The sequence below is a fragment of the Otolemur garnettii genome, unplaced genomic scaffold, assembly GCF_000181295.1.
Source record: "Otolemur garnettii isolate 467f Iridium unplaced genomic scaffold, OtoGar3 scaffold00053, whole genome shotgun sequence".
Lineage (NCBI taxonomy): Eukaryota > Metazoa > Chordata > Mammalia > Primates > Galagidae > Otolemur > Otolemur garnettii.
The window spans coordinates 7317609-7341745 of record NW_003852448.1 but is presented as its reverse complement, the minus strand read 5'-3'; the positions used below and the strand labels follow the sequence as shown (position 1 = coordinate 7341745).

At 40.5% G+C, this 24137-nt stretch overlaps 1 protein-coding gene across 4 annotated transcripts in view; it reads right to left on the bottom strand.

Annotated features, from left to right (window-relative positions):
* The window catches only part of PRKAG2 (protein kinase AMP-activated non-catalytic subunit gamma 2), a 269309-nt gene that overhangs the window by 2031 nt on the left and 243141 nt on the right, over positions 1-24137 (bottom strand). For all 4 annotated transcript variants that reach the window (XM_012806513.2, XM_023514443.1, XM_023514444.1 and 1 more), the window contains exons 7-15: positions 19178-19259; positions 17676-17734; positions 15367-15412; positions 13424-13478; positions 12261-12387; positions 9015-9180; positions 8647-8684; positions 7162-7308; positions 2424-2517 (exon numbers count right to left, since the gene is read on the bottom strand). In XM_012806513.2, the coding sequence (XP_012661967.1) occupies positions 2424-2517; positions 7162-7308; positions 8647-8684; positions 9015-9180; positions 12261-12387; positions 13424-13478; positions 15367-15412; positions 17676-17734; positions 19178-19259 (814 nt within the window). The remainder of the gene's footprint in view (positions 1-2423; positions 2518-7161; positions 7309-8646; positions 8685-9014; positions 9181-12260; positions 12388-13423; positions 13479-15366; positions 15413-17675; positions 17735-19177; positions 19260-24137) is intronic.

The window sequence follows — 24137 nt, the reverse complement described above, 5'->3', positions numbered from 1 at the left end:
CTCACTCTGTAGAAGAAACCGAGGCTAACCCAGGTGAAGTAACTTGGCCATATTCAGCAGCTCTCCGGTGGTGGAACCAGCCGGGGACCGACAGTGCTGGCCTCACTGGCTGCTCCTGTGGTGCTGCCCCGAGCATGCAGGGACAGGGCCAGTGCTGTAGATCAGGAGCAGGCCTCGCCTGAGTCCCAAATGCATTCCACACCATGTTCACTTGTCATCCAGGTGTGAGAGCACAGAATGCTTTCTTCCTTGACAAACAGTGTTCTATACACTGTGTTATAAAGAGTTCCAATCCAGCCTCCCTATCTTTATGGCATGATTTCTATGGTAACGTACGTTTCAAACTTCAGTTGGAAATTGATTCTTCCCTGTACCAAGAGATAGGAGGAGCACTGCACTGACTTGGAATTTTTGAAATATCCAATCTGGATGGAGATTTGAACTCATTTGGTCCAACTTTCTCATTCTTATGGACTGAGGCACCGAGGCAAGAGAGAATAAATCACTTGTTTACTCTGAGTTTGTAGTGACCAAAGAATCTTGGCCAAAGGGACAGATGGGAGCTGAAAGTCAGCCTGACTGCGAGATAAATTGTGTGCTTTGGTCCATGGCTGCCTACCAGAAAAAGGGTATCTTTTTCTGAAGGTGCCAAGTTATGCCTGCGGGGATAAATCTGCCCCGAGAAGAGGCCTTTTCCTAACTGTATGAAGGTGCTGTATAGTTATGGCTGCTTAGAAAGTTATATACATGTTGCTGCATCGTGCAGGTTGGTCTGGCTTCCTTTGCTTAACACACTTGTGAGATTCCTCCACTGTTGAATATAGCTAGAGTGTTCATTTCCTTTCTTCCTTCTTTTTCTTCCTTTCCTCCCTCCCTCCCTCTCTGCCTTTTTCTTTCTTTCAGATAGAGTCCTTGTCTAGTCACCAGGGTTATAGGGCCACAGCCTCCGCCTCAAACTCCTGGGTTCAAGTGATCCTCTGCCTCAGCCTCTCAAGTAGTTGGGACTACGAGTGCCTGCCACTATGCCCAGCTAATTTTTCTATTTTCAATAAAGACGGGTCTCATTTTTGCTCAAGCTGGTCTTGAACTCCTAAGCTCAAGGGATCCTCTTTTCTCAGCCTCTTAAGAGTGTCAGGATTACAGGTGTGAGCCACTGTGCCCAGCCTACATTGTTCATTTTCAATGCGGTATTCCATTGAATGAATATACCTAATTTATCTATCCTTCTTTTGATGTATATTTGAATTATTTCCAGTTTTAGGTATACAAATAATAAGACCAACAATCTCACATTCATATTGTTAATATTTCATGATCATAAAGATTATTCTGAGTTTCAGGTTCTTTGACACTTGAAGTTGGAAATGACCTCATCAGACCCCATCTCTACCATTTCTGATCCAGCAGATGTGGGGTGGGGCCCCCAAAATGAACATTCTGAGGAGCACTTGTGAAAATCACTGCTCCACTGCAATCTCTTGGTATTCTTGTTTGGTGAGTAAGACATGTTTCTTGCAGGTGGTGAAGTTTTCTTTAGAGTGGGTATTTTTAGGTTATAGACTAATTATAAACACTAGTCCTAGCTGAGTTTGATTTCTGAACTGAAGAAAATCAATACTGTAGTATATGCATTATTTAATATCTGACCTCTGAGAGTTCAAAGGACATGCTATGTAGCTTCATATCTTGGACTTAGGTCTGTGTGGCCCTGTCAAAGGCTGGGTTGTTCCTACTTGACCAGGGCTGGGGAGGGGAGGAATGGGAGGAATGGAGGAAGAGGGAAGGAAAGAAGGAAGGCAGGTAAGGCTGGCAGTTTAAGAACTCTGAAGGCCAAAGATGTGACACCAGAGAAAGGCCGGTTCTTCCTATCTCTGCTCCTCAATGTCTAACCATCTGGGATCTTGAGAGCTTGCTCAAAGTGAATCTGGTAGAAGATGAGGTTAGCCACAGCTTCATTTGGTAATTAATGTAATTTCCATATGGTATCAATGGAGAAATATTTGTGTTGAGGTATTTTATTTTATATACTCAGAACACTTGTCTGTCTTTCTTCTTTTCTAAGGGAAAGATGAAGGTTTTAATAGATGAACCCAAAGGAAGTCTGTTTGTGCTTTCCAGCTGGTAGCCCTCCAATAAAGCAAAGCTTAACTCTTTCATGGGAAAGGTTATGAAGAACATGGCAATGGGTGCCCGATCATCTAGGTACTCCTGGGCACAGATGGGCCCTTCTCACCCAAAGAGAACATTATAACTTTAAAATAGAAACGAAAGTGGAAATGGTTTACTAATTAATGCACATAAAGCCTTGATGTGTACATGGATGGTGGAGAAAAGCCTATTTAAATGCAGCACTTAACTGTGCTACCTCCCACCCTCCCACCCTCCCAGACTCTGACTGCGCAGGTCAGTTCTCAGCACTCTACCTGCTGGGGTGAGTATCAGGGCTTGCAGGATGTCTGACAGGGAAATAATGCCCACAATACTGTCAGCTTCATTGACCACCACCAGACGATGGACCTACAGAGAAGAGAAAAGAAGGTCACATGTGAAAGTAAAATAGTTAAGTTTAAAAATGGACACTATGCCAGGAGTGATGGCTCACGCTTGTAATCCCAACACTCTGGTAGGCTGAGGTAGGTGATTTGCTTGAGCACCAGAATTCGAGATCAGCCTAAGCAAGAGCGAGACTCCATCTCTACTAAAAACAGAAAAACTAGCAGGTGTTGTGGTGGGCACGTATAGTCCCAGTCACTTGGAAGGCTGAGGCAAGAGCATCTTTTGAGCCCAGGAGTTTGAGGTTGCTGTGAGCTGTGATGTCATATTACTCTAGCCTGGGACAACAGCATGAGACTGTCTCAAAAAAAAAAGGACACTGGAAAAAATGTCATTCATATACTTGTATGATGAATATATCCACAAATGAGAGAGCAGCCATGGATAGAGCCACATAAAGATCTTTGGCTCTGGGCAGTGCCCGTGGCTCAAAGGAGTGGGGTGGCTGCCCCATATGCTGGAGGTGGCGGGTTTGGGCCCAGCCCCAGCCAAAAATTGCAAAAAAAAAAAAAAATCTTTGGCTCTAATATTAAAATGCACTGCTAATCTGCTTGACAACTTCTGAGAAAAATGAGCTAGCTGTGTCCTGCTGAGTTTTCAAATTTCAAAATAATAGTAAAATTTAGCTATAATATTCTTTAAAAATTAAATACATTTAAAAAAATTTTAATTCTTTTTAGAGACAGGGTCTTACTATCACCCAGGCTGGAGTGCATGAGTGGAATCATAGCTCACAGCAGCTTTGAACTCCTGGGCTCAAGTGGTTCTCCTACCTTAGCTTCCTGAGTAGCTGGTAGTACAGGCGTGTGTCACTATGCTTGGCTAATTTTTGTTTTCTTTGAGACAGAGTCTCACTCTGTCCTCCTGGGTAAAGTGCTAGGGTGTCAGCATAGCTTATAGCAACCTCAAACTCCTGGGCTCAAATGATCCTCCTGCTTCCGCATCCTGAGTAGCTAGGACTACAGGTGCCTGCCACGATGGTCAGCTGATATTATTTAGTAGAGACAGATCTAGCTCTTGCTCAGGCTGGTCTCAAACCCCTGAGCTCAAAAGATCCTGCTGCTTTAGCCTCCCAGAGTGCTAGGATTACAGGTATAAGCCACAGTGCCTGGGCTGCCTGGCTAAATTTTTTTGTTTGTTTATTTAGAGACAAGAGTCTCACTTTATCACCCTCAGTAGAATGCTGTGGCATCACAGCTCACAGTTACCTTCAACTCCTGGGCTTAGAAGGTTCTCTTGCCTCAGCCTCCCAAGTAGCTGGGACTATAGGTGCCCACCATAATGCCTGGCTTAAACCTGGCCATCCTTGGTATATGGGGTTTGTGCCCTACCCAGTAAGCCACAGGTGCCACTCTCCCAGGCTAATTTAAAAAAAAATTTTTTTTGTAGAGATGGGGTTGCTATGTTGTCCATATTGGTCTTAAACTCCTGGGCTCAAGCGATCTTCCCACCTCAGCCTTCCAGAGTGCTGGGATTACAAGTGTGAGCCACCATGACCAGCATATATTATCTTGAAACAGTTTTACCTTTTTAAAGTGTATCTTGGTTTCTAATGTAAAACATAGCAGTGTATCACTGCTGTTCTGATTTAGAAGAACAGTTTGAAACTATCAGATACTTGTTTTACATAGTGACACACGCCTGTAGTACCAGCTACTCAGGAGGCTAAGGTAGGAGAACCTTAGCCTTAAGGCTAGGAACCTTTCCTTAGGCTAGGGAAGGAGTGAGTGTATCACTGCTGTTCTGATTTAAAAGACCAGTTTGAAACTATCAGATACTTGTTTTACATAGTGACACACGCCTGTAGTACCAGCTACTCAGGAGGCTAAGGTAGGAGAACCACTTGAGCCCAGGAGTTCAAAACTATCAGATACTTGTTTTACATGGGAAAGAAGTCTAAATGAGCATGGAAACTAATAAATATGGTCATTGTTCTTAGATTGTTTTTTATTTTCTGTAGTGTCTTTTCTCTATGAAGTTTAAATTAAAAAAAAGAATGATATCCAAGTAGATAAATGAACTATAATAAAGTGAAATGGATTATATTCATCCTTATTTTTCTACTCTAAAATATTTCATAAATGGAGAACATTCTGAGGAATTACTTTAACAAAGCATCCTTGATTTAGGAAAGGAGTGAGTGTATCACTGCTATTCTGATTTAAAAGCTTTAGAACTCAGGCCTGTGCCAACCACATGCTCGCTGGTTACCAGGGAGATCCACTCTGTACTGAACAGTTATACCCCAGGTAGAAAATGGGGAAACAGGAAGGAGACAGAAAGAGAGAGAGAAATTCTGTTTTTACATTTTGTCTCTAATGATACTGTGTTGGCAATGTTTCTGACATCATGGCTTGTTTTAGGTAAAAACCAAACCAAACCCAAAAATACCCCAAATCCCTTGGACATCTCACAGCAATCCACGTAATTTTTTTATTTTTTTGAGATAGAGTTTCACTATATCACCCTCGGTAGAGTGTGGTGGCGTCACAGCTCACAGCAACCTCAAACTCTTGGCCTTAATGGATTCTCTTGCCTCAGGCTCCTGAGTAGCTGGGACTACAGGTGCCCAGCACAATGCCCAGCTATTTTTTGGTTGCAGTTGTCATTGTTGAGGCCTGGGCAGGGCTTCAACCTGCAAGTGTGAGTGTATGTGGCCAGCGCCCTATTCAGTGAGCTATGGGCACTGAGCCCACATAAATTTCTTTTACAACTTTCTCTAAAAAACTTTTAGGTTCTTTAATAATCCTGTGATATACTATAGAATTATTTATGAACTATAATTGTAAACTAAAATGATGGTTTACATGTAGGATCAGAGAATGCTTTATATTCTAGACTATGCATTTTGTTAACACTCAGTGATGATAATAACAAAATAAGAAAAATTCAGTGATAGTAATTAAATAACTACCTTTTAAACTACTGAAGATCAAGGGGAAACCATCTCACCCAGAGAATTAAGTAATTTTACCAGATAAAAGTGATTGCCAATAACATTTTGTCATTTGTAGCTGCATCTAATCTTTTATATATTCCTTGCCTGAGGTACCAAAAGTTAGTGCTATGTTCACATCATAGGAATAAATGGAATCGTTACTGATACGGTATGTCCTTCTTCCAACTACATTAAAGCTAAAATCTGGTTTTTGTCCCTCTGTAAGAAGTCATCTTGTGGAAGAATTTTAATGAGGAAAAAAGTCAAGATATATTCCTAAGTCAATTAAAACCCACTGGGAAACAAGTAGCAACAGATATTAAGTTCGAGTAGAAAAAAGGGAAAGATGCTAGTGAAACATGTTAAATGTGTTAGAAGCGGGTGGTGCCTCTGGCTCAAAGGAGTAGGGCGCCAGCCCCATATGCCAGAGGTGGCGGGTTCAAACCCAACCCTGGCCAAGAACTGCAAAAAAACCCAAAAACAAACAAACAAGAAACATGTTAAAAGCCATGCAAGCTGAAGCTGGTCAGTTAACACAGACAATGACAGAGTGGGGCGGAGTTCTCAAACATGCAGTCAAGGGGGGCTAAGTGGATTCCTAATAACCACAGCTGTTGAAAGGGACAGCTGTGTGATGCCAGGTAACATCCCTATTCTCTAACGAGAAAAAGAAATGCTATTGGGAAAAGGTATACTGATTTAGACATGCCATAAAATGGTCTCTCTTGTCTTTTATCTAGGGTATTATACAAGGCAAACTCCAACTATAAGCAAGGAAGCATAAGGGGACATGAATGGTGAGGGACAGGAGATGGAGAATTACCAGACCTTTTTTTTTTTTTTCTTTGCAGTTTTTGGCTGGGGCTGGTGTGAACCCACCACCTCTGGTATATGGGGCTGGCGTCCTACTCCTTTGAGCCACAGGCGCCGCCCTAGACCATTTACTATTTATCTAAATCAGCAAAGAGGCAAGGGAAAATTAAGCTTTATTTTACTGATTTTTCACTCATTTTTATTAAGATCATACATACTACACATTTTTTTTTTTTGAGACGGAGCCTCAAGCTATCCCCCTGGGTAGAGCATGTGACATCACAGCTTACAGCAACCTCCAACTCCTGGGCTCAAGCGAGTCTCCTGTCTCAGCCTCCCAAGGAGCTGGGACTACAGGTGCCCGCCACAATGCCTGGCCATTTTTTGGTTGCAGCCGTCATTGTTGTTTGGCGGGCCCGGGCTGGGGATTCGAACCCGCCACCTTAGGTGTATGTGGCTGGCGCCTTAGCCGCTTGAGCCACAGGCGCTGAGCCCATACTACACATTTTTAACTCTGAATTACTCTAATGAGAACCACTGTTCTAATGGAACTTAAAGTTTCTAGGAAAGCTTTTGTTTTCTCAAGTATTTATTTTTAAACTATGACTATATCTTACCAGTTTATTTGATTCAACTAGGACATCAGGATTTATAAATTCCATTGAACTCAACTAACCTTTAGGGATCTCCTACTGTGTGCCAAATAGCATGCCAGGTTCTGGGACAGGGACAGAATGCTACCGGCTGGCCTGAAGGCTGCCTCGAGGGCCCTTTCCTGTGACTGGAACTTCCCAGGCACTATTCCCTTAGTAGCTGCTGCAGTGTGACGGGGGACAGGAGTCTAGGAGCCTCCTCACCTCTGCCCTGACGATCCTGTCCACAATGGCCTCCAGTATCTCCAGCTTATTGCACTTCACTACACCTTCAAAATACTGCGAACGGTGCTGAAGGGCCTGGGTCACCGTGATATCTAGGTTATTGTATGTTTTCTCAGCAGCAAGATTCTGTAATAAAGAGAACAAATTACAGCCTTTCATTTCAATTCATGTTAGTGGCCGAAATTAGTAAGCTTAAGACAACCTGATTTTTAAAAACTTTAATGTTTATGTTAATTCAGTAATACTGCATGTCCAAAGTTCTCTTGTTTCAGCTTATAATATGCCATCAGTACTGCTGTGTCACTGTCTCGTCAATCATAACTGAGGATTTCATATTATGAGGTATATCTGAAGTATGAGGCAATAGTATTAAATTATGACAGCACAAAGCTTTCTCCCACTCTCACCCTCTAATGCTTCATGTCAATGTGAATAAAATCTTTGGAGACGTGGACTAATGTGTATAAGGGGTGTCCAGCATTTGGACGGTGGGCTGCATGCTGATTTTCTGAGGAATTTGTTTATCTTTTCTTTTGTTATCTTGTTTCTTTTGTCAGATATCACAAAAATTATGCATGGAATTTTTTTCTTTTTTTGTGAATAAGTTTGTGTGTTTACTGTGTGTGGCCCAAGACAAATCTTATTCTTCCACTGCACAACAGAAGAAAAAAAAGGTTGGACACCCCTGATGCTAAGGGTGACAAAGGCCACAGGACTACAGCACCTACATCAATAGACTTTCTCAACGAGCTCACCAGGGAACAAGGTTTTGCTGTGAAGGCTTTGGGGGGGCCACTGGGATCAAGTGACCATGGAGGAAGAACAGGCCTGACAAGTCCCAGCCCCATGGATCCTAACAGCTTCTCAGGGATCTGATTAACATAGAGGGTCCCACTCAACCAAAATATCAATAAACATATTTCCCAATGTCTATTATGTTGAACAGAATATAATGAATCAAAAGGATTGAGTCAGCTGCAAAAGCTAATGGAAGAGGAGTCAATATTGTGGCAAAAAAAATGGTGTGCACATTTGGGGCTATCAGAGTCTATTCCTTTTCTTCTTTAGAACAGTCATTCCCCAGCTGCTAGCAATGGGAGGCATGCAGCGTGGGAACCACCAAGTCCCGTGTGCACTGAGACATGCCTCCAGGCACAAGAAAGAGGCACCCGTGTAGAAACACGATGATTTAAAATACATACTCATGCTGCAGTGATGGATAGAACATGCATATGTTGAAAGGACAAAGGATTAGAAACTGCCACTAAGCTATTATTCACTGCTAAACCAATGCATAATAAAAGTATAATTACAATGAAGGGTCTATGGAAATCTCTGATACCATCCTCAGACTCAAAAACATTAGGAATTATTAAGTTAGGAAATGAGAAAAACATAAAAACAGATGAATACATTTCAAAATGCATTCTAGATGACGAGTTTAACAAAATTAAAAATACTTACAATTACATCAAATTTGGAATAAATATCTACAACTTTTCCTAAAAATAAAAATATATATTAGAATAATGTCTTAGAACCAAACAGAACTCGCTTAAGATCAATTTTAATTAGGTAATTACACAGGATTAAATGGTGATAGATAATCTTGTCTATTTTTAAATGGACATGAAATCATAATAGAAATATGAACGTAAACCAGTTTAAAATTCTTGTTATCCTGTGTGTGCCTTTGGTGCTGAATTTATGCACCATATGTAAATTTCCATCTCCCCCAGCCCCCCAGTCTGATATGCCAGGTCATTTCATAGTAATTTCACCCTGAGATAAATGGTTGTTTCTGTTCAACTGGTTTGGCCAAACACACAGACCTGACTCATCCACAACAGGCAAAGCTGATATTCGTCTTTCCACAAATATGTTCAAGGCTTTGATGATGGGAGTGTCCGGGTGGATGAAGGCAATGTTGTGGTATGTTCCGATCCCAAGCTCGTCCAGGTTCTGCTTCATGAAGGCAGGCTTTGGCATGTCAGACATCTGAGTGGAAGAGGAACACAGATGCTCTAGTGCTAAACCATACCCCTGAACGTTCAAACGTCCAGAATGGAGTGAAAACTACATCCGAAAATTAGTCTTTTCTAACGGTGTACTTGGATGACCGAATTAATATGACAAAATTACGTATAAGAATTGTATCTTTTATTCAAACCGGTTGTATGTCTACAACTACTTAGTTTAACTACTTAGTAAAATGTTACAAAGTGGTAACACTGGACTGTTTCCTTCGCCTCTTCACTCACTAAAAGCACAGACAGAAGAAGGGAACAACAGGTCTATTTCGGAAGTGAAGACCTGTAAGCCACCAAGAATGGAATCCTTTATTCTTAATTGTTCACGTTAAATTCCTGGTCCAGCTGTCAACGTTAAGTCATCTTTATCAAGAACCCAGACATTTGCTGGTGGCTATCTGAGCAGCTGCTCAGCTAGTCCTCACACCACCCATCTCTACATTCTGAATTCTCCTTGGAGGACTCCAATTTTTGTCTACTAAGAACAAGGAACAAGCCAGCTGATCAGAATTAAAAGAATCTTTAAAAATTAACTTTTTTTTTCCATGGGCTGTTTTAAAGGAGGAGGGATAAGAAGAGAAAAGTGTAGGATCATGTTTGACTATAACAAAATAAGGTTTATGGTTTCAAAAATCCACCTTTTATAAAGGGTATAGTTGATTCCATCCTCCTGGTGTACCTTATAATTATCAGGAAAAGATGAACAATTAGAAGAAACAAAATGTTCAAGTCAAAGAGTTCATCAATATTCAAATCATGAGAATCCTAGAAATTTAGAGAAAAAAAAGAGAGACCCATTAGGTCATCTAGTCTGTCTCAATACAGGATAATTCCCCATTGTATACAATATGCTTAGGCTAATTTTCAAATGTCTTGATGGATAGTGCTACTTTTTCCTCAGAAAATGATCTCATAATTCAGTAAAAATCAGGCTCTGGAATTTCTTTATTTAAATTCTATATTTTTATCTGAAAACGTCTAGCTGAATATTCTGGTAGCATGATTCTAATTACCATATTGGCCCAAATATAAGGCAGTACTGGGCAGAGGCAATTTCCTCTACTTTTTATAGAAGAGAATTCTAAAGTAGCTCTGAGCAAGATGGAGCTCACTCTCCTATCCCCTCTTCTGCAGCAGCACATGGGCAGAGGGTCTGGGCTGGGGAGTCAGAGAGACTCCCAGGTTTGAAATCTACCACCTAATATCGGTGTGACTTTGTCATGTTTCTGAGATAGGCATCTCACGTGCCTCAGGAGGTACAAATGCCCACCTTACAGGGCCAGTCGAGGGACAGGTGGAGCAGAGCTAGGATGGCTGTGTGATCGGAATCCTGGGTGTGGACGCTGGTGCTACCATTCACGGGCCACTAACGTTGGCAAGATTCCTCACCCTTAGTGTCACGTCACTTATGAAATAGGATTAACAAAAATACCTACCAGATAGGGTTGTAGTGAAGAGGGGATAAAGTGATGAGCTCAGACAAGTGCTGGACACGCAGTAGTCAGCTGGCATGATTACTATCACCTTAATGTGATTAAATGAGTGACAAGCCTGGCACATTTGGGCCCGAATACACAACCCCACGTGAAAGCTCAACTACTATGGCCACTTTGGTCCAGCTGTAAAGCCGGGTATCAACACTGAGGCATCTCTAATCCTTTTTCCGAGATTGTCTCTTTACTAACCTTCCAGCTTTTGTAATTTTTGATAAATCATTCTTTTTTTTTTTTTGGAGACAGAGCCTCAAGCTGTCCCCCTGGGTAGAGTGCCGTGGCATTACAGCTCACAGCAACCTCCAACTCCTGGACTCAAGCGAGTCTCTTGCCTCCGCCTCCCAAGTAGCTGGGACCACAGGCGCCCGCCACAACGCCCGGCTATTTTTTGGTTGCAGCCATCATTGTTGTTTGGCGGGTCCGGGCTGGGGATTCGAACCCGCCACCTTAGGTGTACATGGCTGGCGCCTTAGCCGGTTGAGCTATAGGAGCCGAGCCGATAAATCATTCTTCTCCTTCCTACCTTCTTTCTTAGCATTTACTTAACCACATTGTGCTACCTACCTACCTAAGTAAACTATTAAAACCTAGGACTGGTTTGATGACCAGGTCCCTCTCTCAGTGACTAAGCCCTCTGTGCTTCTGTCAGCAAAAGGGGCCTTCAAGGTTGCTTCCCGGGGAGGAGCCTACCCCCCGTCCCTACTGCACTAGTACCCTATTTTATTTTAGAACATGGAGCTGTGGAGAAGGAAATGGGGAAGCTAATCAGAAGTCGATATTTAATACTGCATTCTTTAAAAAACGACTCTTCAAATTACCTCTTCAGAACCAGTAATGCTTCCTTTACTGTTTCTATGTGAGCGATTACTCAGAACTTCAAATTCAGTGCATGCAATTAAGAGGAAAACATAAAAACCTTCTCAGAAACTCCCTATTCTTTCTGAGACTCTTTTAATGCTGCCAACCAAAGAGTTCTAAGTTTTGGGTGATTATGAAACCAGCTCATTTCAAGAGCAGTTGAGAAAACCTACAGATAATACAGACGTAATTTGGACCAACATGGTATTCTCTTGCCAAAATTTTATTTGCTCTGGGTTTTTCTATCACTGCTGCAGTTTATATTAAGATAATCCTGGGGATGGTATTTTTTTTTGAACATGTTTCTAAAACCAAGACACCAATAAAAGCATCACAAAGCAATTTTTAATCTAGATATTGGCCCAATTTGTCTTGCACAACAGTTCTTAACTGGGCTGACTTGCAAATTGCTTTATTTCCCCTCATATGTTAGGTGAGAAAATGCTTTAATTGAAATAGAGAATGCCAAGTGTTTTTATAATTTTGATATTTGCACTGAAAGGTGATTGCTTTTTAGCTGGAATCAACTTTGAAAATGCACCATTCAAATAGTAATAAGCTGAAAAACTGAAGTTTAGAACGGGAAATCTCAAAACTAATGATTTTCTCTATGGAAGGTATCAGGAGCCAATTTACCTGAAGTAAATTAGTTAAAGAAAATGCAACTATGTCTTTAGAAACACTAAAAACTACTTACAAAAAGCTGGAGGAACTTGAGGATTCTTTTGTGGGTAAGTATATAAAGTGCATTCCCACTGATAGGGTCAATGACTGGCAGTCTGTGGATTTTATTTTTGATCAACGAGTATACAGCATCGAAGAGGCTGCAGGAAAAGCCATTCAAGTTGTTAGGAGGCTTTAAAGAAAAATCAGAAAACTTTGGACCACCCCTGCCCTACAGCATAGTCAATGTTTTTATGAAACAATAACAGTGTTTTGGCAAAGTTTTAAATTCGAGGTCTCAGCAAATTATTTGATTTTTCACAATCTGTGTTAATGTATCTCAAAGTTGAGTGTAAGATACAAATCCCTAGAAGAGGAATTTTTAAATAGTGCACTTAGTGATTTTATGTGGAAGATGACAAAAATCTAAGTCCTTAGGAAAACTAACAGACTAACCATATCAGTAAACAGCAAAGTGCAGCGGCAGAGCCCGGAGTCAGCCAGCCACTTGGCCCTGCCCCTGGCCCACCCGCGAGATTCTACAGGGCCAGCACTTCTGTTTTACTTGGTGCCCCTCCTTGATTGCCAGGAAGAAGGCTTGGGGGGTGTGTGTGTGTATCTTTTTGTTAGGACTTGGAAATAAAACAATAAAAATAAATACTTTACTTTATTTCTCTGTAATAGTCTTTATACAAATGTGGAAACGTATCGGAGCCATCCCAGATGGCTTCAATTGGAAAGGACAGACCACAAGGCTGCAGAGAAGGCGGCTCATTCTTTTGCTCGCCTCTGAACCAACGTTTAACACACACTCATTTTTCGACTTTTAAATGCCACTGTGGACCAGAATTGCTGGGGGAGTTGCTTACAGGCATATTCCTGGGCACTACTCTTTAAAGACTGAGTTAGTAGGTCTCTGGTAAAGCCCAGGAATCGGCAATTTTAACATCGCTCCCTAGATTAATTCTGCTACAGGTGACCTGGATTTGCAAGATTGTTTGCTATGACCATGTTCCTTTGCACCAACATTGGCTGTGGTTTCTCTTGTCCCTAAATGTACTGAATTTAGTACAGTGTATCTGGAATTAAGGGGCGGCCCTTTCTCAAAGAACAAATTTGTTTGTTTGTTTGTTTCTACTATAATAAAACAGATAAATCTGAATGAATGCTTTTAAAGGAAAAAAATGACAAGTTTACCTTGCATCTGGAGATATATTCACTAAAGGCTTAAATGTTTCTTGTAAATAAAGCTCTGTATTTATAGAAAGAAAATATGCAGTTAGTAACATATTTGCTGTTTGTGGTCATTACATACATTCAAATACTCTACAGTTTCCTGATAATGGAAGGATTAAAAAAAACCCTCAAATTTTATTTGCCTATTTTGTTAACTATAGTTATTGATATTTTAAATAACCTTCAAGCTGTTTTCAGGATATTGCCTTTGAAGAAAAAGTAAATTAAAAAAAACAAAACCAATATACCAATAGATGCTTTTAGAATCAGGGAACAAAATCAAGAAATCTGACAAAAGAGCAATACCAGCAGGGGTCACTAGATTGCTATCAAGTTAATATTACCCTCAAGAGATGAAACATTTATAAGATCCTCTAAAACTAATTTTCATAAGATAGAAGATAATAACAGTTATAATGAACTTTGTTCTTTCATTGTTTTTAAGTATTGTCTTATCAAATTAGTCCTGAAAACCACATCTTTTTTTTTTTTTTTGAGACAGTCTTATTTTATCGCCCTTGGTAGAGTACTGTGGAGTCACAGCTCACAACGACCTTCAACTCCTGGGCTTAGGCGATTTTCTTGCCTCAGCCTTCCCAGTAACTGGGACTACAGGCGCCCACCACAATACCCAGCTATATTTTGTTGTTGCAGTTTGGCTGGGGCCAAGTTCAAACCCGCCACCCTCCATACATGGGGCTGGCGCCCCACCCACTGAGACACAGGTGCTGCCCATGAAAACCACATCTTAAGAATCTTTCTAGCATATAAATTTTCTTTTCTAAAGATACCAACTATAATTAATTTGTTTGTCTGAGGTTTCTGTGCAGAAGGCATTTAAAGATATTTCTGTTATTGTTACTACTAAATACCATGTAATGTCAAAATTTAAATATACTTAAACCTTGGTCTAATATTACTAGTATTTTGTAATTTGTTTTTTGTATTTTGTAGAATTTGTTAGGAAGTATCTGTCTTGGTGTTAAGTTCCATAATCACTTTATTATAGGCCATATGGATCCCACATTGACTTAATTTGTTCACCTTGATAAAGCCATAATAAATCAAATACATCACTCAATGGAACTTCTAAATCCTATGAAATTAAAAGCATCCAAGAGCTTTAGAGAACTCCAAGGGACGTTCCAATTTTACAGCCGGTTATGGAAAGCAGGGCCAAACTCCTCAATTTCAAGTTAAAATTTTCCTCTGGTTGGTCCCTTCATTTCCTTCCGGGCTTTTCCTTGAACACCCGGCAAAGGCTCTGCCGTTTCAGACAGATTGGGTCTGCAGTGATTCCCACCAACTGCCACCTTCCCTCAATCTACAATCATGAAATGAGAATCTGAAAATGGTTCCACTGCAGAAAACAGCCACACTACTGCGATTAAATTGTGATTTTACAGGGTGAATTTCAGTGAATGTGATAAACAAAAGAACCTGGTCTTTAAGTTGTCTCCATGTTTTATGTTCTAAATCATCAACCTGGTTCAAGGTTCACTTGTCCTGTATTTCTCCATAATTTGTAATGAATTATGAAGTTTAACAGATGCTTGCTCTTGTTACAGTTAGGCACGCCTCTGTTGCATTTTCTGTACGAAGGCAAATTTCTGAGGGTGATACTTAGTAGTGAACAGTGTCTCTGGGGCAGCACTGTGGGTCTGTTTAGCTCATTCATCTTCATACTCCCAGCTCTGGTATAAAGCCTTGTATGTCCATTAAACACGATGGACAGTATTTATAGTAGTATGACAAGCTACTGAAATTAAGATGGAAATAAATAGAATGTTTTAATGAACATTTTATTAAGGAAAAGGAATCTGCAAAATTAAAACATACTTTACATACTAAGAATAACATTTTTTCCTGATGTTAAAAGATTTTTAACACCCAATACTGCTTACCCCTCCACGTTTCAATCTTATGTTCCTCTAATTCATAAATCTGTACCTGTAAATAAGAAAAATTCTTATTTGTAAATGTCAGCATATATAACATAGGATAATTAAATATTTGGAAAACGATATAAAGCATGGTTGTCATAATAGTATTTTCATAAACAGAAAATGAGGTAAAACATGGAAGAAAAAATGTATTCTCAAGTATTAAGAAAAACGTTAGGGTATATATTTAGATATACACTGCTTTTTAGTTATTTTGATTTTTTTTCCCCCCTAGAAACAAGACCTTGCTCTGTAGCCCAGGCTGGAGTGCAGTGGCACCATCATGGCTCACTGTAGCTTCCAACTCTTGGGCTCAAGCAATCTACCTGCCTCAGTCTCCCAAGTAGAGCGGCACTACCATACCCAGCTTCAAAATCTATCCACTGAAAAATCATACTTGTGCTGATTTTGCTAGTCCAAAATCAAGGATATGACCAAGGAAAACCAAAATTCACTTGCATTGGTAATATGTAAGAAATCCAACTTCATGTGGAATAAATACACAATATTTACCAAGTCTTTGGTAAAACCTCCTTCTAAGAGTTACTTATGAAGTAACTCATTTTTGGCTGGGCATAGTGGCTTTTCCCTATAATCCTAGCACTTTGGAAAGTCAAGGTGGGAGGACTGCTTGAGGCCAGGGGTTCAGGATCAGCTTAGGCAAGGCAAGACCCCCATCAATCTCTACAAAAAAAATGGGAAAAAACCCAGCTGGGTATGGTGGATTAACTATACCTTTTGGGTACCCCAAACATTACTAGTTAAACAAAGTATATAATTCTTTGCTTCCTCACCCTCACAAAGAAACAGAAAACCAAGCAGGCAGATGACAGACTTTACACTATGTTTGTCTTTTTTTTGAGACAGTCTTGCTCTGTTGTGCGGGCTAGAGTGTGGTGGTGTCAGTCATCATAGCTCACAGCAACCTCAAACTCCTGGGCTCAAGTGATCCTCTTGCCTCAGCCTCCCAAGTAGCTGGGACTACAGGCGTGCGCCACTATGCCTGACTAGTTTTTTTCTATTTTCAGTAGAGATGGGATCTTGCTCTTGCTCAGGCTGGTCTTGAACTCCTGAGTTCAAGGGATTCTCCTGCCTCAGCCTCTCAGTGTACTAGGATTATAGGCGTGAGTCACCATGTACACTGGACCAAAGTTCTGCCACTACAATTGGCTAATAGCTGTCTTTTCCTAACTGGAAGAAAAATGTCAAAATTGAATTTCTTCAATTTTAATTACTCTTTTTTTCTTCTTTAAAATCACAATGCACATATAGTTATTGCTATAAAATTGCCAGGACAACTGAATCAAGCTCTGCCCCATGGCAGTGAGCCCTGGGGTCATCCCATCTTGAGGGAGGCCTTCCCTGGGCACTATAGGGAGAAGAGTTTGGTGGGGGTGTGGCCTCCTGTGGCGACAGTTCGAAGCAGGTTCTCAGTACTACAGTGCCTGAAATACTATTAAAGATAACTCCTAAGTAGCTCACACCTGTAATCCTAGCACTCTGGGAGGCCAAAGTGGGTGGACTGCTTGAGCTCAAGAATTTGAGACCAGCCTGAGCAAAAGCAAGACCCTGTCTCCACTAAAAATAGAAAAACTAAGGTAAGAGGATCACTTGAGCCCGAGTTGGAGGTTGCTGTGAGCTATGATGTCATGGCACTCTATCCAGGGCTAGCACTCTGGGAGGCCAAGACAGGTGGATTGCCTAAGCTCACAGGTTTGAGACCAGCCTGAGCAAGAGTGAGACACCATCTCTAAAAATAGCTGGGTGTTGTGGCAGGTGTCTGTATTCCCAGTTACTAGGGAGGCTGAGGCAAGAGAATGGCTTGAGCCCAGGAATTTGAGGTTGCTGTGAGCTATGAGACCACGGCACTCTACCGAGGACCATATAGTGAGACTGTCTCAAAAGAAAAAAAAAAGGATAAAAGATAACTCATAAATCCAGTGACACTATAGACATCTGAATAACAAATAAGCACCTAGAATTCCACTAATCCAAGGAATTCTGAGGGCTGAATTAAAGGAGCTATTTCATTTTATCTTTCTTCAAGCTTCAAATAAATAACTTAGGGTAAAGCTAGCTGTCTACTTGGGATTAGTAGTTTTATACTGAAGTTCCCTGCATAAAACATATATTTGGAAAATTCACCACACCACCACCTCCATACCAAAAAAGAAAACTAACCCTCCCCAAAGCTTTAAACCCCACACATAGCTATGCACACACATATACACACAGCTCCAATGACTAACAGAAACATTGCTGCCACTTACCATAGGTGATTTATAATATCTATGTAGTATATTTATGAAATCTGTAATTGTTAGCATCCCTAGAACAAAGAATTATGTGTTAAAAACTAGGAAAATAAAATAAAACTAGGAAAACATAAGAAAAAACTTCAAATGACAAGTGAACCTATACTATTTACTGAAAAAGCTTGTAAAAAGATACTTTGAAGATACCAAGTAGAGTTTAATATATTATTTAAAACTACTAATGTGTTAACTGTCTACTCAGACTAGATGTACAAATTTAGCTGAAATGAGACCTGACAGTAAGTACAATGGAATTAATCACAGTATTTGGCAAATCAATGAGGGAAAACTTACTAATTGTTATAGAATATTAAAGAAGAATTGCAGCTCCATGTAAATAATTTATAATACTTTGAAATATACAGGATAAAGTATTCCATAAGCTTTAGACACATGACACTTCCAGGCACAGGGACTATTTCCCAAGAAGCATTCTAGAAGCGACAATTTTAACAAACAGTCACTATTTACTGACTTTATGGTGTCAGACACCAGGACCACAAAGATGAACAAGAAAGGAACATTTTCCCTGAGGAAATTATAACCTAGAAAGGGAGGCAGTCATAAAAGATACTCTCAAAATAACATCAGGAATCCTAAGAGATAATACCATTGTCTACTATGATTTATGAGATGAGAATTGGTGGTGTTTAACTACTTTAAAGTCACACAATATTTTTAATAGTATGCCAGTGATTTAGCAAAGATATCCATCATGTTTGGACCATCCCATTTGCCCACCAAAAAGGTGTCCAGGCCTGGCGTGGTGGCTCACGCCTGTAATGCTAGCGCTCTGGGAGGCTGAGGTGGATGGATTGCCTGGGCTCTCAGGTTTGAGGCCAGCTTGAGCCACAGCGAGACCTTATCTCTAAAAAAAGCCAGAGGTTGTGGCGGGCGCCTATAGTCCCAACTACTTGGAAGGCTGAGGCAAGAGAATAGCTTAAACCCTAGAGTTTGAGGTTGCTGTGAGCTCTGATGCCATAGCGCTCTACCCAGGGCAACAGAGTAAGACTCTGTCTCAAGAAAAAACAAAAAACCAAAACCACAAAGAACAAAAAGTGTTCGCTGCTGAACTGTGAGATACACAGGTGGTGGTCAGCATGCTGGGCTTCCTAGGACTGGCAGCTAACTCGTGCCACTCTGGCATCCAATGTGGATTTTGTTCACTGAGTTGGCAAAGGCACAGAAGCTCCTTCAGAGAGCCAAATAGGTTGCTAAGTCACAAGATACTCAACCAAAAAAAGAAGAAGAAAAAAGGAAAAAGGAATTCCATAAAAGTACAACAGTGTTCTGAATTTCCTGGCAGTCCCGCCTCACCCAGTGCATAAAGCAAGAACGTTCTGTAATTTGGTAACAAGTTTACTAGGTTGAATTCCAAACCAACACCTATTAAAATACTTCAGGCTTTCTGCTTTTAAGGTTTCTCATTTTAGGTGCCCCAGGCCCACACTGCTTACCTACAAAGCTCTGTTTTTTGCTCTCCCACAGTGGTGCTGCTCGGACACCGTTCGCTACCAAGGCAAAGAAGGCCTTTTTAACCTGAAGAAAAAACAAGAGCAATACAACGTGCCTTTGAAGTCCCTATGTCAGGAAGAAAAACACTTTCAATCAACACAGCCCACCAAATCTTATCAGTTATCTTCCATGGTCAGTCTTGTAATCTTGATAACCTTAAAATAATGGAATTTATTAATATTAGCAAAAATCATTTTTTATTATACTTAAAGGCATACAGGGAAACTGAAATAATGTAATTAATTTCAATTTTTTTTCTATTGCATCTAAGGACTCTAGTATATACATATTTTATATAATTAAAACATAAAACAGTTAAATTTCAAAGTCTAATTTCTCCTATATGTGGTTATCAATTCATTTGAAAATACTAAAGTTGCATCAAATTATGTGAAATAACTTTTTTTTAATATGTTCAAAAATGAGACAAACAGGTATACTTTCTCATTTCCCTGAGACAGAGAAAGAAAAGGTCTAAAAAATACAATATACTGGCTTGGCACCCATAGCATAGTGGTTACAATGCCTGCCACATACACCAAGGCTGGCGGGTTCGAACCTGACCTGGGCCTGCTAAACAACAGTGGCAACTGCAATAAAAAAAACAGCTGGGCTTTGTGACAGGAGCCTGTAGTCTCAGCTACTTGGGAGGCTGAGGCAAGAGAATCATTTAAGCCCAAAGGTCAAGGTTGCTGGGAGCTGTGACGCCACCGTACTCTACTGAGGGCAACATAGTGAGACTCTGTCTCAAAAAAAAAAAAAAAAATACAATCTACTGCACATTTATATCTCTAGAGACAAACACGCACTTGTGCCTATGATGGTTTGGGCACTGTTCAGACTTATGCTATCCTATCTAACACCCATAACAAATATCCTTTGAGATACTGCAGGTTACCATATCTGATGCTTTTTTAATAGCCAAAAGCTCAGTGCTGAAAATGATACTCTATATTGATAGCAAATAAGCAGAGAAAAAATTATCCAACCTTATTGTTAATCCAAGAAACACAAACGAAAACAAACTTAAAACATCATTTATAGCTGCTAAATATGCCAATATTTTAAAGTTACAGCTCCTAATGCAAGGAAACCACTATTGGCATCATAAACTGATAAAATATATTTTGAACCACAGTTTATGTCAAGAATCATAAAATTAAGGCTGGGTGCAGTGGCTCATGCCTGTAATCCCAGCTGTTTGGGAGGCCAAAGTGGGAGGATCACTTGAGTCCAGGAGTTCAAGATCAACCTGGGCAATATAGTGAGATCCTGTCTCTAAAAAAAATTAAAAAATTAGCTGAGCATGGTGGTATGCTCCTGTAATTCCAGCTATCTGAGGCTGAGGCAGGAGGATCTCTTGAGCTCATGAGTCTGAAGTTATAGAGAGCAGCCTGGGCAACAGAGTGAGACCCTGTCTCTAAAAAGAAAAAAATCATAAAATATACTGTTTGTGGGCTCCACATCTGTGGCTCGAGCGGCTAAGGCGCCAGCCACATATACCTGAGCTGGCGGGTTCTAATCCAGCCGGGGCTGCCAAACAACAATGACAGCTGCAACCAAAAAATAGCTGGGCATTGTGGCAGGAGCCTGTAATCCCAGCTATTAGGGAGGCAGAGGCAGGAGAATCACTTGAGCCCAGGAGTTGGAGGTTGCCGTGAGCTGTGATGCCACAGCACTCTACCCAGCGTGACAGCTTGAGGCTCTGTCTCAAAAAAAAAAAAAAATATATATATATATATATATGTATATATATACACTATTTATGGAGCGTAGAGCAGCTTTTTGTCTTTTGAATTATTTTAGCAGTGGGATTCCTGAATCAAAGATGTCATACATAGCATTATGTCTAACTTTGAAAACTAAAGTAACCTACCCCCACAAGCAAAAAGAAATTTGTTAAATACTAGCATACCAATGAGAAAACACATCAAATAACAACTAAAATAGTATAATTATGAAGATGAAGTAAAACAAATTTATGACAGTGAAAAATGCAGTGAAATGTAAATGACAGTAAACATGTAAAATTATACATTTATAATACTTATATAAAATATGTGTTTGAATGGAAAAGATAGAGGGGAAATAAACGAAAACTTAAATTGATATATTAAGGAGCTGAGATAGTAAAATGCATATTTCTTTTTAAAAAAGGTACCCCATGATTGCCTTAATGTACATAGCTATCATTTAATTAAAAAAAAAGTTACATTATGATATAGTTTTTTTTTTAGCTAAAATAAAATGATTATTTTCTCTCTCACTATATTGACAAATTCTTTGTTAACATAATAACTAAAAGAAATGGGTAAGAATCACAGGACTCTAAAGAAGACTCCAGGATGAAGAATTCAGCATCTACTCTGTGACACACTCTGCCTTTATGCAGGATTACTCGTGCATGTGCACCACGGGAGGGGGACTGCTGCTGGGTGGGTCTCATTTATTATTTTACACACTTTTCTTAACCCAGCCCAGTACTGTGGGCTGACTACAGCAGAGAGTCCAGACACTAGTTAAAGGAACTGCGTCTGTGGCGGGGTGGGAGGGTGGGAGCTAGGTTGCGGCTCCTTATGAGACTCTACTGCCTGAGGATCTGAGGTGGAGCTGAGGCGGTCCCTGAGTTAGCACTGGGACCATCTAGTTTCAGGGAAACAAGCAAACAAGCACAGGGCTCCCACTGATGCTGCATTATGCTGAGTTGTAGAATTATTTCATTGTATGTTATAATGTAATAATCATAGAAGTAAAATGCACTACAAATGCAACCTGCCTGAATCACCCTGAAACCACCCCCACCACCCCATCAATGGAAAAACTGTCTTCTATGAAACTGGCCCCTGGTGCCAAAAAGGTTGGGGACTGCTGATCTAGGGGACCAGTTAGCTTCAAGATGCAAATGAGCACAGTGGACATCTATAGCTAAGAATACCTGGTCAAACTGTGTGGTGATTTAAAGAACCAAGAAGAAAAAGTACTATTAGTTTAGTTTGCTAATATTCTGGTATTTGATTTGGATATTTTATGTTTACATCTTGTACAAGTGATCACATATAGACCCAGCAGATTTTAAAGAACATTTGTACACTTGCAGGGGTGTCCAACCTGATGCCCCTGGGCTGCATGTGGATCGTGTGAGGACTGCTTTATTTGTGATGTTGGATATCATGAAAATTATGGATGGCTCTTTTTGGCATATCAGCTCTTGTTAGTGTTTGTGTATTTACTCTGTGGCTGAGACAGCTCTTTCTCCCACGTGCAGCAGAAAAGAAAACAGCTGGGACACTCCTGCTAGAGAAGCTCATCAAACTTCAAGCTTAAAAAAATGGCCCCAACATAAACAGGGTTTTAATTTTGAAACTCAAATACAATGACTGTTAAAAAAAAAAAAATCCTGTTTCCTCTGGCTAATTTGCTATCTAAAAGCTCTTGGCCCCCTATAAATGATGCAGTTGCGTAAGTGTCTTGAGGCCACTGTAAACAGCACAAAAAGGGAATGACCACACAACAGTACATCTTAACTTTGAAATACACATGTGGAAAACACACAGGCCAGTGACAAGGATGCAGAAACTTACTGCGTGTGCTTAATCAAGTCAATTCGGAGAGGAAACGCCACTGAGGTTGCCCGGGTCAATGCACAGTTTATAGAGAGAATCCCCAGTAAAGCAGAAGTTCAGTGGCAAAGAGACGTGTTAAGACTTTAACGTGCAAAGTGGCATCTTGTCTGCACGACAAGGTAAAACAACCCAACCCCAAAGGAAGTAAGAGGCCATTGGCCAGGACCAGACCCACTGGACTTCAACGGCTCCTTTTCCACATAAAAGGTGGACTCCACATATCCATCTGAAAAATTCTTTTTTTCAGACTGAAATACTACACACAATAGCTTGCTTTCTGATATGCTCAAAAACTTTTCTGCAGGTGAGAAGGCTCCTTAGTTGCCTCCTAGCTACACAGTGCTGGCTCATTCCTCAGCTCTTTGAGCTTCAACATTCACAATCATCAAATGGGCAATGCTTTCCTTGCTGGTTTACAGTGTGAGTTAAGATTCAGCACAGCATTCAGTACGGAGAGCCAAAAAGAACAAATGCTTTACTTTTCCTCCCCATACTGACCAAACCAGAAGCTGACAGAGAAGGACTCACTATTTTAATTCCACCCACATGAACCGCTGACCACACATCATGAAGTGTCAGTTCTGTCCATCAAACAGGGGTGGGGAACCTGCAGCCTTCTGATTTCAAGACTGCTCCTTTTTAAGCACTAAGGAGGTAAAAAAAGGCTTTATCATTCTCTGATGTGTCCATTAATAAAAGGATTTGTGTAAAATTTGGATTCAAAAGGCCACAATGAAGAAAATGTGGCCTTACAAGTACAGGCTCCCTCCGCAGAGTGAGGCCTCCTAAGACTCAGCTCTCCTAACCACATGTGCAGGGAGCAGTCTGAGCAGCAATTTAAAATTACACTGGGAAAATTAAAATTCTTCATAACTGGAGAAGGCACAGGGTGTTGCCAGTTAACCAACAAACAGGATAAAAAGAGGGCTGGAACTACCTAGTTCTAATTTGTAGGAAAAAAACCTCAGGGATTGTGAGTATCCTTGAAAATTTCTTTCTTTTCAACTGAGATGCAATTTTCTCAAACTATTATCAATTTTCAAGTGTACATTTTAATAGTATTTTCTTTCTTTTTTTTTTTAGACGGAGCCTCAAGCTATCCCCCTGGGTAGAGTGCCATGGCATCACAGCTCACAGCAACCTCCAACTCCTGGGCTCAAGCGAGTCTCCTGCCTCAGCCTCCCAAGTAGCTGGGACCACAGGCGCCAGCCACAGCGCCCGGCTATTTTTTTTTTTTTTGGGTTGCAGCCATCATTGTTGTTTGGCGGGCCCGGGCTGG